General features: G+C 37.0%; 1 protein-coding gene across 3 annotated transcripts in view; it reads left to right on the top strand.

The window, feature by feature from the left end:
• The window catches only part of MAP2K4 (mitogen-activated protein kinase kinase 4), a 145711-nt gene that overhangs the window by 95774 nt on the left and 37458 nt on the right, over positions 1-12479 (top strand). For all 3 annotated transcript variants that reach the window (XM_036920702.2, XM_036920705.2, XM_036920703.2), the window contains 2 exons: positions 742-861; positions 3852-3903. In XM_036920702.2, coding sequence (XP_036776597.2) covers positions 742-861; positions 3852-3903 — 172 coding nt within the window. The remainder of the gene's footprint in view (positions 1-741; positions 862-3851; positions 3904-12479) is intronic.

The raw sequence follows: 12479 nt of genomic DNA, 5'->3' as shown, positions 1-12479 counted from the left end.
CGGAAGAAAACCTGGGAAGATTGATTATTTCTTTGACATATCTTCTTGTGCCCATAGTTTTTGAATGATTAGTTGAATTACAGCCAATGTCCATTCATTTAGGAACATTTATTGAGCCCCTGTCCTGGTGGAGGTGTATATTTCCGTGGGGAAGATTGGTGACAAACATGATAAATAAGTATGTTGTATTTTATGCTGGGAGATGATAAAGGCTGTACAGAACAGATCAGAGTGAGTCGTGCTGAGGACAGAGTGACTTGCTCCTGAATGAATCAGGCATTTCAGTGTTAGCCACTGAGGAGTAGCATTTGAGCAAGGACTTGAGGCATTGGGTTTACTTTATGCATTCCTTTCTTTCTCTTTTCCTGATTTAAACATTTTTATAGTATCTCGAGATTATATATTCTGTTTTCTTAGTGAGAATGAACAGTTTCTCACATATTTTCTATATTTACATTTAATTATGGCAAACTTAGATGTTTTTATAAAGGCACAAAAGTTTTCTGTATAAGATTGTTTCTGTCCTAACCATAAGAGTGGGAACATTGGGCAAATAAGTTTGTGTTTAAACAGGAGAATATTCTGCCCATAGCTTTAATAAGGAACCAAAAATTACTGTTACATTGAGATTAATAAAAAAAGAGAAGATTGCTTCCTTAACTGTATTTCTATTTTAAGTAAAGGAAACGTGGTACTTAATATTAAGACATGTAAGAATAACAGATGTTTGTTATTTTATAGGGTGACTGTTGGATCTGTATGGAACTCATGTCTACCTCGTTTGATAAGTTTTACAAATATGTATATAGTGTATTAGATGATGTTATTCCAGAAGAAATTTTAGGCAAAATCACTTTAGCAGTAAGTACCTGGTTTTCAGATTGTTCATTCTGTACTTACATAAAGATGCTGCTGGATGTTTGAGTGCACATATCTGAATGTCCTTCACAGGTGCTATTGACCTTCTGGAAACCCATTTGTAATAGGAAAAGAGACAAAGCACTTCTGTGGGGATATTAATACAAGTTATAAGAATAATTTTCAAAATATGGTCTACATAAATACTACAATTTTCTGCTCATTAAAATCAATGAACTGTATTGTAAATAAGACAAGAAAAAGCAGTTTTTTGTTCCGTTTTCCCTGTTGCTTTAGCTGTTTTTAAATAGGTTATATAATCACAGTTATCCCAAAATTAGGCAGAATCACAGCAGTCTCTTTGAAATCTCTTAATTGAAACTCTTTGATACAAAGTATATTTCCAGTGGTTTAAGATTTGGGCTTTCCAGTTTAAACTATTTAAATTTTTGACTAGCAATTTCAGTAACCAGTATTACTATTAATTTGGTCAATTCACGTTTCCTAGAGTACCAAAAAGAAAAGAGGTACTCTTTTGTATATATTCTGTTTACATTTGGAAGTGAATTCATGATCATTTTCTTTCTTGCTCTTGACAAAGGTTGTTCAGATTATTTTTCAAAAGAAATTCTTTTTGATAGAGTAAAATTAATAAGATTCTTAGAAACCCCTGAGAATCTGAGCTAATGACATGACCTGTCCTATAAATTTTATAGGATGATGTAAGACAAATATTCTAGTTGATGTAATTTCCTATCTCTTTCTTCCCTGCATCCTGTATCTGCAATATAGCCCACCATTTAATTGCCAGTTTATCCTGTGTAATCATTAAGAGTTAATGTTAAACATATATAGACAATTTATGGACTGTATTTTAGTTGTAAGAGGTATGTGTATGTAATTGGAATATTAAAAATAAGATTAAACTCTACAGTCATTATAATCTTAAGTCTTATAAATTTCATGTTAATATTTTAAGTTATTTAGCCAAATAATGCTTAAATTGAGTGTTTTATAAGTTAAATTTAAGATATAGCCCCTTTCATATAATTTTATAGAAAGAAGCCAAGTTTTACTAGAAATTTGTTCCTTGTTCAGACAAGTATGTGAAATTTTATATTAATAGTTTAGTCATCTCTCTAGAGTATGTCAAACCCACTATTATCCTGGTACTTGTTACTATTTATAATAATTATAATGGAACAATAGTAGAATAATAATAATAGCTAATGGTTATTGAATGACTATTTGCACCAGGCCAAAGTCTTAGGATGTTTATCTTCATAGCGACTCTCCGTGACTAATATTATGACCCCCTTTTTTTTTTTGAGAGGGCATCTCTCATATTTATTGATCAAATGGTTGTTAACAACAATATAATTCTGTATAGGGGACTCAATGCACAATCATTAATCAACCCCAAGCCTAATTCTCAACAGTCCCCAATCTTCTGAAGCATAACGAACAAGTTCTTACATGGTGACCAAATTCTTACATATTGAATAAGTTCTTACATGATGAACAGTACAAGGGCAGTCATCACAGAAACTTTCGGTTTTGATCACGCATTATGAACTATAAACAATCAGGTCAAATATGAATATTTGTTTGATTTTTATACTTGATTTATATGTGAATCCCACATTTCTCCTTTATTATTATTATTATTTTTAATAAAATGCTGAAGTGGTAGGTAGTTGCAAGATAAAGGTAGAAAACATAGTTTAGTGCTGTAAGAGGGCAAATGTAGATGATCAGGTGTGTGCCTATAGACTAAGTATTAATCCAAGCTAGACAAGGGCAAAAAAACATCCACGGATGCAGAAGATTTCTCTCAAAACGGGGGGTGAGGTTCTAAGCCTCACCTCTGTTGATCCCCAATTTCTCACCTGATGGTCCCCCTGCGACTGTGCCTGTCTTAGGTTGTTCCTCCCTTGAGGAATCTTACCCGTATGACCCCTTTTTACAGATGACAAATGTGAAGCATGGAGAGATTAAGTAATTAGTTTGCTTTGAAGTTTGTACAGCTATAAGTGATAAATGATTTAAGCCTAGGCAGCCTGATCCCAGAATTCTGCTCTTAACCACTATACAACAGGGTGATCATGAAGCTGGAAAAGAGATAAAATCATTTTATCGTGTATTGCAATACGTGTAATATAACACTACTAAATCATTTATTATATATTTGCCTGCATTTCTAAAGTTAGTGGTCACTCTTTACATTAAGTATAACATTTAAAATTACTTGGTGTTAAACTTGTTATTGCTAATGAATAACCCAGTGAACACACATGCCTAGCTATTTGGAACACTGCAGGTTGGCGTGTTCTGTGTTTCTTAACCCCAGCACCTGGATGGCAGCAGAGGCTCCATCTTGCCATAGCAAACGGCTGGTCTGTTCTTCAGTTCTCTTTTTGTTTGAAGTTGTGGGAATTTTAATTCAAGCCTCTGTTCCCTGAATTCCTGAAGAAGTCTCTGATTTTCTGATCAAGAGCAGTGTTTGAACACTAGGATAAATTCTGGATAAATTGCAGTAGTGGCTGAGCAGAGCTTTGGAAAATCTGGCTTCGCAAAGTTTGCTTTGAAGGCTCAGTACTCAGTGAGGGTGAATGATTGTGAGAAACTGAGAATTTGCAAAAACTTACTAAATTAGGATTGATGATGGAACCAAGTCTATTAGATTATCTCATACTAAATAGATATATTCTTGAAAAGTTAGAAGTAGAAGAAACATTATACAACCGTTTAAAGACTCATTAAAAAACTTGAAGTTACTAGGATTTTTTAGCTGTTGTAACAACATGTAAAAGCAACTAGGTTTTCAGATCTAAAGTCATCATTCAGCATCTTCGATTAACATAAAAAATGGACAGAATATTGAAACATTAAGTGTAAAAGAATGTGTAGGTCTGTGGGGGCTGTTACTTATGATAAGCTGTGGTGCTGTTTAAGTGGAAATTGTTTATCCCATCTCTGCTTTTTCATCCTAGACTGTGAAAGCACTAAACCACTTAAAAGAAAACTTGAAAATCATTCACAGAGGTGGGTATGAATTGTTCTTTATAGGCTATAAATGAACATTTATCCTTAATAGGAAAAAGTTATTGAAAATTACAGTGTCACTATATAAGATTTCCTGAAATATTTGTATTTTTAGCAAAATATACCATGTGGACCCTAAAACTATTACTAATTTAGTTTTTTTCCCTTTTGGGATTCTATAAATTCAGTCTAATTAGCATGTTGGACTTAGAAATGGAAATAGATTTTGCTGCAAGTTCTTATTACTCCTAATAAATAATTGTTCATTTGTCTGATAGATAATTATTGTTTCTCTGTGTATATAAGTAAGGCACAAAGCTGGTCACATGGGCACTCACAGAAGAATCCGAGGGACAGTACCCTTGAATATTTCAATAGTATGATACTATGCCTATCAAGTGTTTCTTATTTACTTTAGAGGATATTTTTGGAAATCGGAAGACTTTAATTAGTATCATACATTGAAACTCCTTTAAGGCATTTGTATTTGTGAAACCAGTGATCTTAGCCTTGTTAGACACCGGCGCAATGGAGGGCAGTATGAATTTTGAATTTAATTCAGCAAATAGTAAACAGTTACTCTGTTTATTCCTATGCTAGATTCCATGGTAGCTTTGAAGAGGCCCACAAGGTCCCCAGTAAATTTGTAATGGATAAACCTAAGAAGTACGTGGCAGTGTGTGAGTCAGCCTAACAATAAATAAGACACAAAGTAAAAGGCCGTATTTAGGAAAGTGAAAAACCGTGAATTCTAAGAAACATAGTTTCTAGTGGTTAAATAAATTAGTAATTGAAACATTTATTTAAGTAATTTTAGGAATTTTAATTTGAGGTTGATCCCTACCACTGAAATTAGTTAACATTGAACATTAGAATATTTCATTTAATTTTGTCTCACTTAATGCTTGTTAAAAAAATATTTAGGTAGCCTTCATGTTTTCTCTTTTGGCTTAAAATCATTTAGGGTTTAAGTCCCTAAACAAAATTATTTTGTCCTACTTATAGTTCATCTTGTTCTTTTTTGGATGTGTTTTATAGTCATGAGAGGGTCCTCTTTAGGGCACTTGGTCATTGCCTTAGGGATGCTCACCAATCACAGTAAAGCACTATGAGAGTGCCTGAGGAGTAGTGGAATAAAAGGAAAAGTCTTCAAAAATAACTTGGGTTTTCTTATGACTAAATAAAGTGATGAGTTTAGAGCAGTCTTTTATCAATTCAGATCAGTTAGCTTTTTTGCTGCAATTAGAGTAACAGAATATCCTGATAAATGGCCTCAGCTTCAAGGAAATTCATTACCTGTGACAGTAAGTCCAAAGGTTGGGTGGCTTCAAGCACAGTATGAGCAGGGCTCAAGCTCTCTTCTTTCATTTCTGCCCTCCTTAATATGTTGGCGCCATCCTCAGCTACCCACAACCAAAGCAGGCCCCAGTGTCACCTCTGGACACGCTATCCTCTTGAGGAAGAAGCACGCTCTTCCTGTGTGATCGTCTTAGGAGAGGGGAAATCTTTCCTACCCTGATAAGTTCAGACCATCCTGACCTACTTTTTGGAGTTGTGGCTAGAGCTACACAGAGTAGGATGGATGCATCATAAAATGCAGGCATCAGGGAGAGATTAAAGATGGCGGAGTGAGAGGAGAGACAGAGGCTTCCTCCTAAAACTGGATACAATTAGAAAATTTAATTGGCGCAACTAAACCTGAGAGAGCAACAGGAAAGAGGACGGCATCAGACTGCACACACCTGGAGAAAAGAGCAGACTTCAGTGAATGGGGTAATGTACCAGAGCTGTGGCTCCGCGGGACCCGAGCCCCTCCCCCACCCCAGCTCACCAGTGGAAGGAAGACAAACGAAGCAGGGAGGGAGTGGAAGGCTTGGGACTGCTGAATACCTAGCTCCAGAGATCTCCTCTGGGAGCACAAACCTACATTTCATGGTGCTTTCTTGAGACTCGCATGACTATTGGGTTGGAAAGTTAATACAGGCAGAGTTCCTGGGGAGACTGGGATTCCGGCCGCTTGTGGAAAGCAGGGATCCGTATCTGGCTGCTCTGGGACAAAAACTTATACCTGTGTGACCGGCCCACTGGCTCAGGCAGTGGAGACAGGCACAGCAGCCAGGAGGCAGGGAACAGCTCTTTCCTATCCCCAGGCACCAGTACCGCTCCCCTGCGATCCCCGACATTGCTTCAGGGGCTCAGCAGCTCCAGAATAGAGCTTCTGGACACTAGAGGGCGCCATATACAAACATGAAACGCCAAAGGAACCTTGTCCAGAGTAAAATTGTTAATACAACTCACGAGAAAGATTTAAATGATATGGACCTTGTGACTCTTCCTGAAAGGGAGTTCAAAATAAAAATCATCAACATCCTAATGGAGGTACGGAAAGACATCCAAGAACTCAGGAATGAATTCAGGTCAGAGATCCAATCATTAAAGAACACGATGGAGGGCATTAAAAGCAGGATGGATATGGTGGAGGAGACAATAAATGAAATAGAAACTAGAGAAGAGGAATACAAAGAAGCTGAGGCACAGAGAGAACAAAGGATCTCTAAAAATGAAAGAATATTGAGAGAACTGAGTGACCAATCCAAGCGGAACAATATTCGCATTATAGGGATACCAGAAGAAGAAGAAGAGAGAGAGAGGGATAAAAAGTGTCTTTGAGGAGGTAGTTGCTGAAAACTTCCCCAATCTGGGGAAGGACATAGTCTGTCAGGAACATGGAGATCCACAGATCACCCAACACAAGGGACCCAATGAAGACAACAGCAAGACACATAGTAATTAAAATGGGAAAGATCAAGGATAAGGACAGACTGCTAAAAGCAGCCAGAGGCAGAAATAAGATCACATACAAAGGAAAGCCCATCAGGCTAACATCAGATTTCTCAGCAGAAACCTTACAGGCCATAAGGGAGTGACATGACGTATTTAATGCCATGAAGCAGAAGGGCCTGGAACTAAGATTACTTTATCCAGCAAGATTATCATTTAAATTTGAAGGAGGGATTAAACAATTTCCAGATAAGCAAAAGCTGAGAGAGTTTACCTCCCACAAACCATCTCTGCAGTCTATTTTGGAGGGACTACTATAGATGGAAGTGTTCCTAGGGTTGGATAGCTGTCACCAGAGGTAGTAAAATCATGGTAGGGAGGGTGGAGCAGCTGATTGCGAGGCAAATGCAAAATTAAATTGACTATCCCCAAAGCCAATCAAGGGATAGAACAAAAGTACAGAATTTGATACCTAATACATAAAGAGTGAAGGAGGAAGAAAAAGGAGGAGAAATAGAAAAGAACCTTTAGATTGTCTTTTTAACAGTGTACTAAGTGAGTTAAGTTAGACTGTTAGATAGTAAGGAAAGTAATCTGGAACCTTTGGTAACCACAAATCTAAAGCCTGAAATGGCAATAAGTACATCCTTATTGATAATCACCCTAAATGTAAATGGACTGAATGCACCAATCAAAAGACACAGAGTCACTGAATGGATAAAAAAACAAGACCCATCTATATGCTGCTTACAAGAGACTCACCTCAAACCCAAATACATGCACAGACTAAAAGTCAAGGGATGGAAAAAGATATTTCATGCAAACAATAGGGATAAAAAAGCAGGTGTTGCAGTACTAGTATCAGACAAAATAGACTTCAAAACAAAGAAAGTAACGAGATAAAGGACATTACATAATGATAAAGGGCTCGGTCCAACAAGAGGATATAACCATTATAAATATATATGCACCCAACACAGGAGCACCAGCATATGTGAAACAAATACTAACAGAACTAAAGGAGGAAATAGACTGCATTGCACTCATTTTAGGAGACTTCAGCACACCATTCACTCCAAAGGACAGATCCACCAGACAGAAAATAAGTAAGGACACAGAGGCACTGAACAACACACTAGAACAGATGGACCTAATAGACACCCAAAAGCAACAGGATACACATTCTTCTTAAGTGCACATGGAACATTCTCCAGAATAGACCACATACTAGGCCACAAAAAGAGCCTCAGTAAATTCCAAAAGATTGAAATCCTACCAACCAATTTTTCAGACCACAAAGGTATGAAACTAGAAATAAATTGTACCAAGAAAGCAAAAAGGCTCACAAACACATGGAGGCTTAACTACACGCTTCTAAATAGTGAATGGATCAACGACCAAATTAAAATGGAGATCCAGCAATATATGGAAATAAATGACAACAACAACACAAAGCCCCAACTTCTGTGGGACACAGCGAAAGCAGTCTTAAGAGGAAAGTATATAGCAATCCAGGCATATTTAAAGAAGGAAGAACAAACCCAAATGAATAGTCTTATGTCACAATTATCAAAATTGGAAAAAGAAGAACAAAACAAATGAGGCCTAAAGTCAGCAGAAGGAGGGACATAATAAAGATCAGAGAAGAAATAAACAAAATTGAGAAGAATATAACAATAGCAAAAATCAGTGAAACCAAGAGCTGGTTCTTTGAGAAAATAAATAAAATAGATAAGCCTCTAGCCAAACTTATTAAGAGAAAAAGAGAATCAACACAAATCAACAGAATCACAAATGCGAATGGAAAAATCACGACAGACTCCACAGAAATACTAAGAATTATTAAAGACTACTATGAAAACCTATATGCCAACAAGCTGGAAAACCTAGAAGAAATGGACAACTTCCTAGAAAAATACAACCTTCCAAAACTGACCAAGGAAAAAACACAAAATCTAAACAAACCAATTAACAGCAAAGAAATTGAAGTGGTAATCAAAAAACTACCCAAGAAAAAAACACGCAGGCCAGGTGGATTTACCTTGGAATTTTATCAGACATACAGAGAAGATATAATACCCGTTCTCCTTAAAGTTTTCCAAACAATAGAAGAGGAGGGAATATTCCAAACTCATTCTATGAAGCCAACATCACCCTAATACCAAAACCAGGCAAAGACCCCACCAAAGAAGAAAATTACAGACTAATATACCTGATGAACGTAGATGCAAAAATACTCAATAAAATATTAGCAAACTGAATACAAAAATACATCAAAAGGATCATACACCATGATCAAGTGGGATTCATCCCAGGGATGCAAGGATGGTACAACATTTGAAAATCCATCAACATCATCCACCACATCAACAAAAAGAAAGACAAAAACCACATGATCATCTCCATAGATGCTGAAAAAGCATTTGACAAAGTTCAACATGCATTCATGTTAAAAACTCTCAGCAAAATGGGAATAGAGGGCAAGTACCTCAACATAATAAAGGCCATCTATGATAAACCCACAGCCAACATTATATTGAACAGCGAGAAGCTGAAAGCATTTCCTCTGAGATCGGGAACTAGACAGGGATGCCCACTCTCCCCACTGTTATTTAACATAGTACTGGAGGTCCTAGCCACGGCAATCAGACAAAACAAAGAAATACAAGGAATCCAGATTGGTAAAGAAGAAGTTAAACTGTCACTATTTGCAGATGACATGATACTGTACATAAAAAACCCTAAAGACTCCACCCCAAAACTACTAGAACTGATATCAGAATACAGCAAAGTTGCAGGATACAAAATCAACACACAGAAATCTGTGGCTTTCCTATACACTAACAATGAACCAACAGAAAGAGAAATCAGGAAAACAACTCCATTCACAATTGCATCAAAAAAAATAAAATACCCAAGAATAAACCTAACCAAAGAAGTGAAAGACTTATACTCTGAAAACTACAAGTCACTCTTAAGAGAAATTAAAGGGGACACTAACAGATGGAAACTCATCCCATGCTCGTGGCTAGGAAGAATTAATATCGTCAAAATGGCCATCCTGCCCAAAGCAATATACAGATTTGATGCAATCCGTATGAAACTACCAACAACATTCTTCAACGAACTGGAACAAATAATTCAAAAATTCATATGGAAACACCAAAGACCCCGAATAGCCAAAGCAATCCTGAGAAAGAAGAATAAAGTAGGGGGGATCTCACTCCCCAACTTCAAGCTCTACTATAAAGCCATAGTAATCAAGACAATTTGGTACTGGCACAAGAGCAGAGCCACAGACCAATGGAACAGACTAGAGAATCCAGACATTAACCCAGACATATATGGTCAATTAATATTTGATAAAGGAGCCATGGACATACAATGGCGAAATGACAGTCTCTTCAACAGGTGGTGCTGGCAAAACTGGACAGCTACATGTAGGAGAATGAAACTGGACCATTGTCTAACCCCATACACAAAAGTAAACTCAAAATGGATCAAAGACCTGAATGTAAGCCATGAAACCATTAAACTCTTGGAAGAAAACATAGGCAAAAACCTCTTAGACATAAACATGAGTGACCTCTTCTTGAACATATCTCCCCGGGCAAGAAAAACAACAGCAAAAATGAGTAAGTGGGACTATATCAAGCTGAAAAGCTTCTGTACAGCAAAAGACACCATCGATAGAACAAAAAGGATCCCTACAGTATGGGAGAATATATTTGAAAATGACACATCCGATAAAGGCTTGACATCCAGAATATATAAAGAGCTCACACGCCTCAACAAACAAAAAACAAATAACCCAATTAAAAAATGGGCAGAGGAACTGAACAGACGGTTCCCCAAAAAAGAAATACAGATGGCCAACAGACACATGAAAAGATGCTCCACATCGCTAATTATCAGAGAAATGCAAATTAAAACTACAATAAGGTATCACCTCACACCAGTAAGGATGGCTGCCATCCAAAAGACAGAGAACAACAAATGTTGGTGAGGTTGTGGAGAAAGGGGAACCCTCCTACACTGCTGGTGGGAATGTAAATTAGGTCAACCATTGTGGAAAGCAATATGGAGGTTCCTCAAAATGCTGAAAATAGAAATACCATTTGACTCAGGAATTCCACATCTAGGAATTTACCCTAAGGATGCAGCACTCCAGTTTGAAAAAGACAGATGCACCCCTATATTTATCACAGCACAATTTACAATAGCCATTAAATGGAATCAACCTAAGTGTCCATGAGTAGATGAATGGATAAAGAAGATGTGGTACATATACACAATGGAATATCATTCAGCCATAAGAAGAAAACAAATTCTACCATTTGCAACAACATGGACGGAACTAAAGAGTATTATGCTCAGTGAAATAAGCCCAGTGGAGAAAGAGAAATACCAAATGATTTCACTCATTTGTGGAGTATAAGAACAAAAGAAAAACTGAAGGAACAAAACAGCAGCAGAATCACAGAACCCAAGATTGGACTAACAGTTACCAAAGGGAAAGAGACTGGGGAAAATGGGAGGGTAGGGAAGGGTAAGGGCGGGGAATAAGAAAGGGGGTATTATGATTAGCATGTATAATGTGGGGGGTGGGGGAAAGCAGAGGGCTTTGCAACACAGAGAAGACAAGTAGTGATTCTACAAGATCTTACTATGCTGATGGACAGTGACTGTAATGGGGTTTGTGGGGGGGACTTGGGGTAGGGGAGAGCCTAGTAAACATAATGTTCTTCATGTAATTGTAGATTAATGATAACAAAATAAAATAAAATAAAATAATTACAAAAAATGCAGGCATCATTAGGAAGTATGGCGTGGTTAGCAATGGATGCTTGATAGGCAATTGGCTATGTCAGTAATGCTGAGAGATGTTCCCTGGATTCTTTGTAGGTCACCTTTTGAATTATAGACAGATGTTTTGGTAATTTATTTTTATCCTTAATTAGTTTTATTTATTGAGCTATGATAGTGACAGTGAAGTGGGTGAAAGGATTGAGATGGGAATAGTGAGCAAAGGGGAGAACAGGCCAGATTGCTGGTCTGCATATAGTGGTAGTGAGGTGGTTGTTGGTGAGGAATGGGTGATAGCCTAGGGGCCAGTTTGGTCAGACTGTATAGAACCTGGAGAGCCGAGTGAGAGGGATTTGGCTTCCTCAGGTTGGTGGGAGAGCTCACACGTGCTGGCAGTGGTCAAGAGGAATCTAGTTTCTCAGGGATGACTCTAAGAAAGGGTTGGTTGGGAGAAATTTGATGAAACCATCAAAGATACGATTCATTCTTTCTCTAGGAGAAATAATTATTAAGTGAATGCATTTGTTGAGGACATGTAATGTTTCAAGTACTGTATTAGGTATTTTAAATTTCCACAGCCATTTGAAGTAGGAATTATTTTCATTTTGTGACGAGGAAGTTGTGGTTGTGAAGTGGCAGCTTGCCTCTCAGGTCACATTGTGAATTTCAGACCTAGATATTGAACCTTTGTTTCTCTGATACCAAAGCTTGTAGTCTTTTAGATGTGCTGGACTGAATACTTTTCTAAATTAGATAAAACTCTAAATAAATTGTGGGTTTCTGCTTTGTGTACTTTGTATCTAGTTGTATAGTCTTTGACACATACTGTAAAGTATCTTAGTTTACTCTTATAGATTAAACTCATTCTTCATACTTTGACGATTAAGTAATGAATTTGAAACAAGTAAATGAATATGGCTTTTGATGAAAACAAAACATTATAGATACCTAAATTTATTATGAAGCATTTTTTGATACAGAGTTTTTAA

This window comes from Manis pentadactyla, chromosome 4, assembly GCF_030020395.1.
Source record: "Manis pentadactyla isolate mManPen7 chromosome 4, mManPen7.hap1, whole genome shotgun sequence".
NCBI lineage: Eukaryota > Metazoa > Chordata > Mammalia > Pholidota > Manidae > Manis > Manis pentadactyla.
Note: the sequence above shows the minus strand (reverse complement) of the source record. Positions and strands in the feature narration are given on the sequence as shown.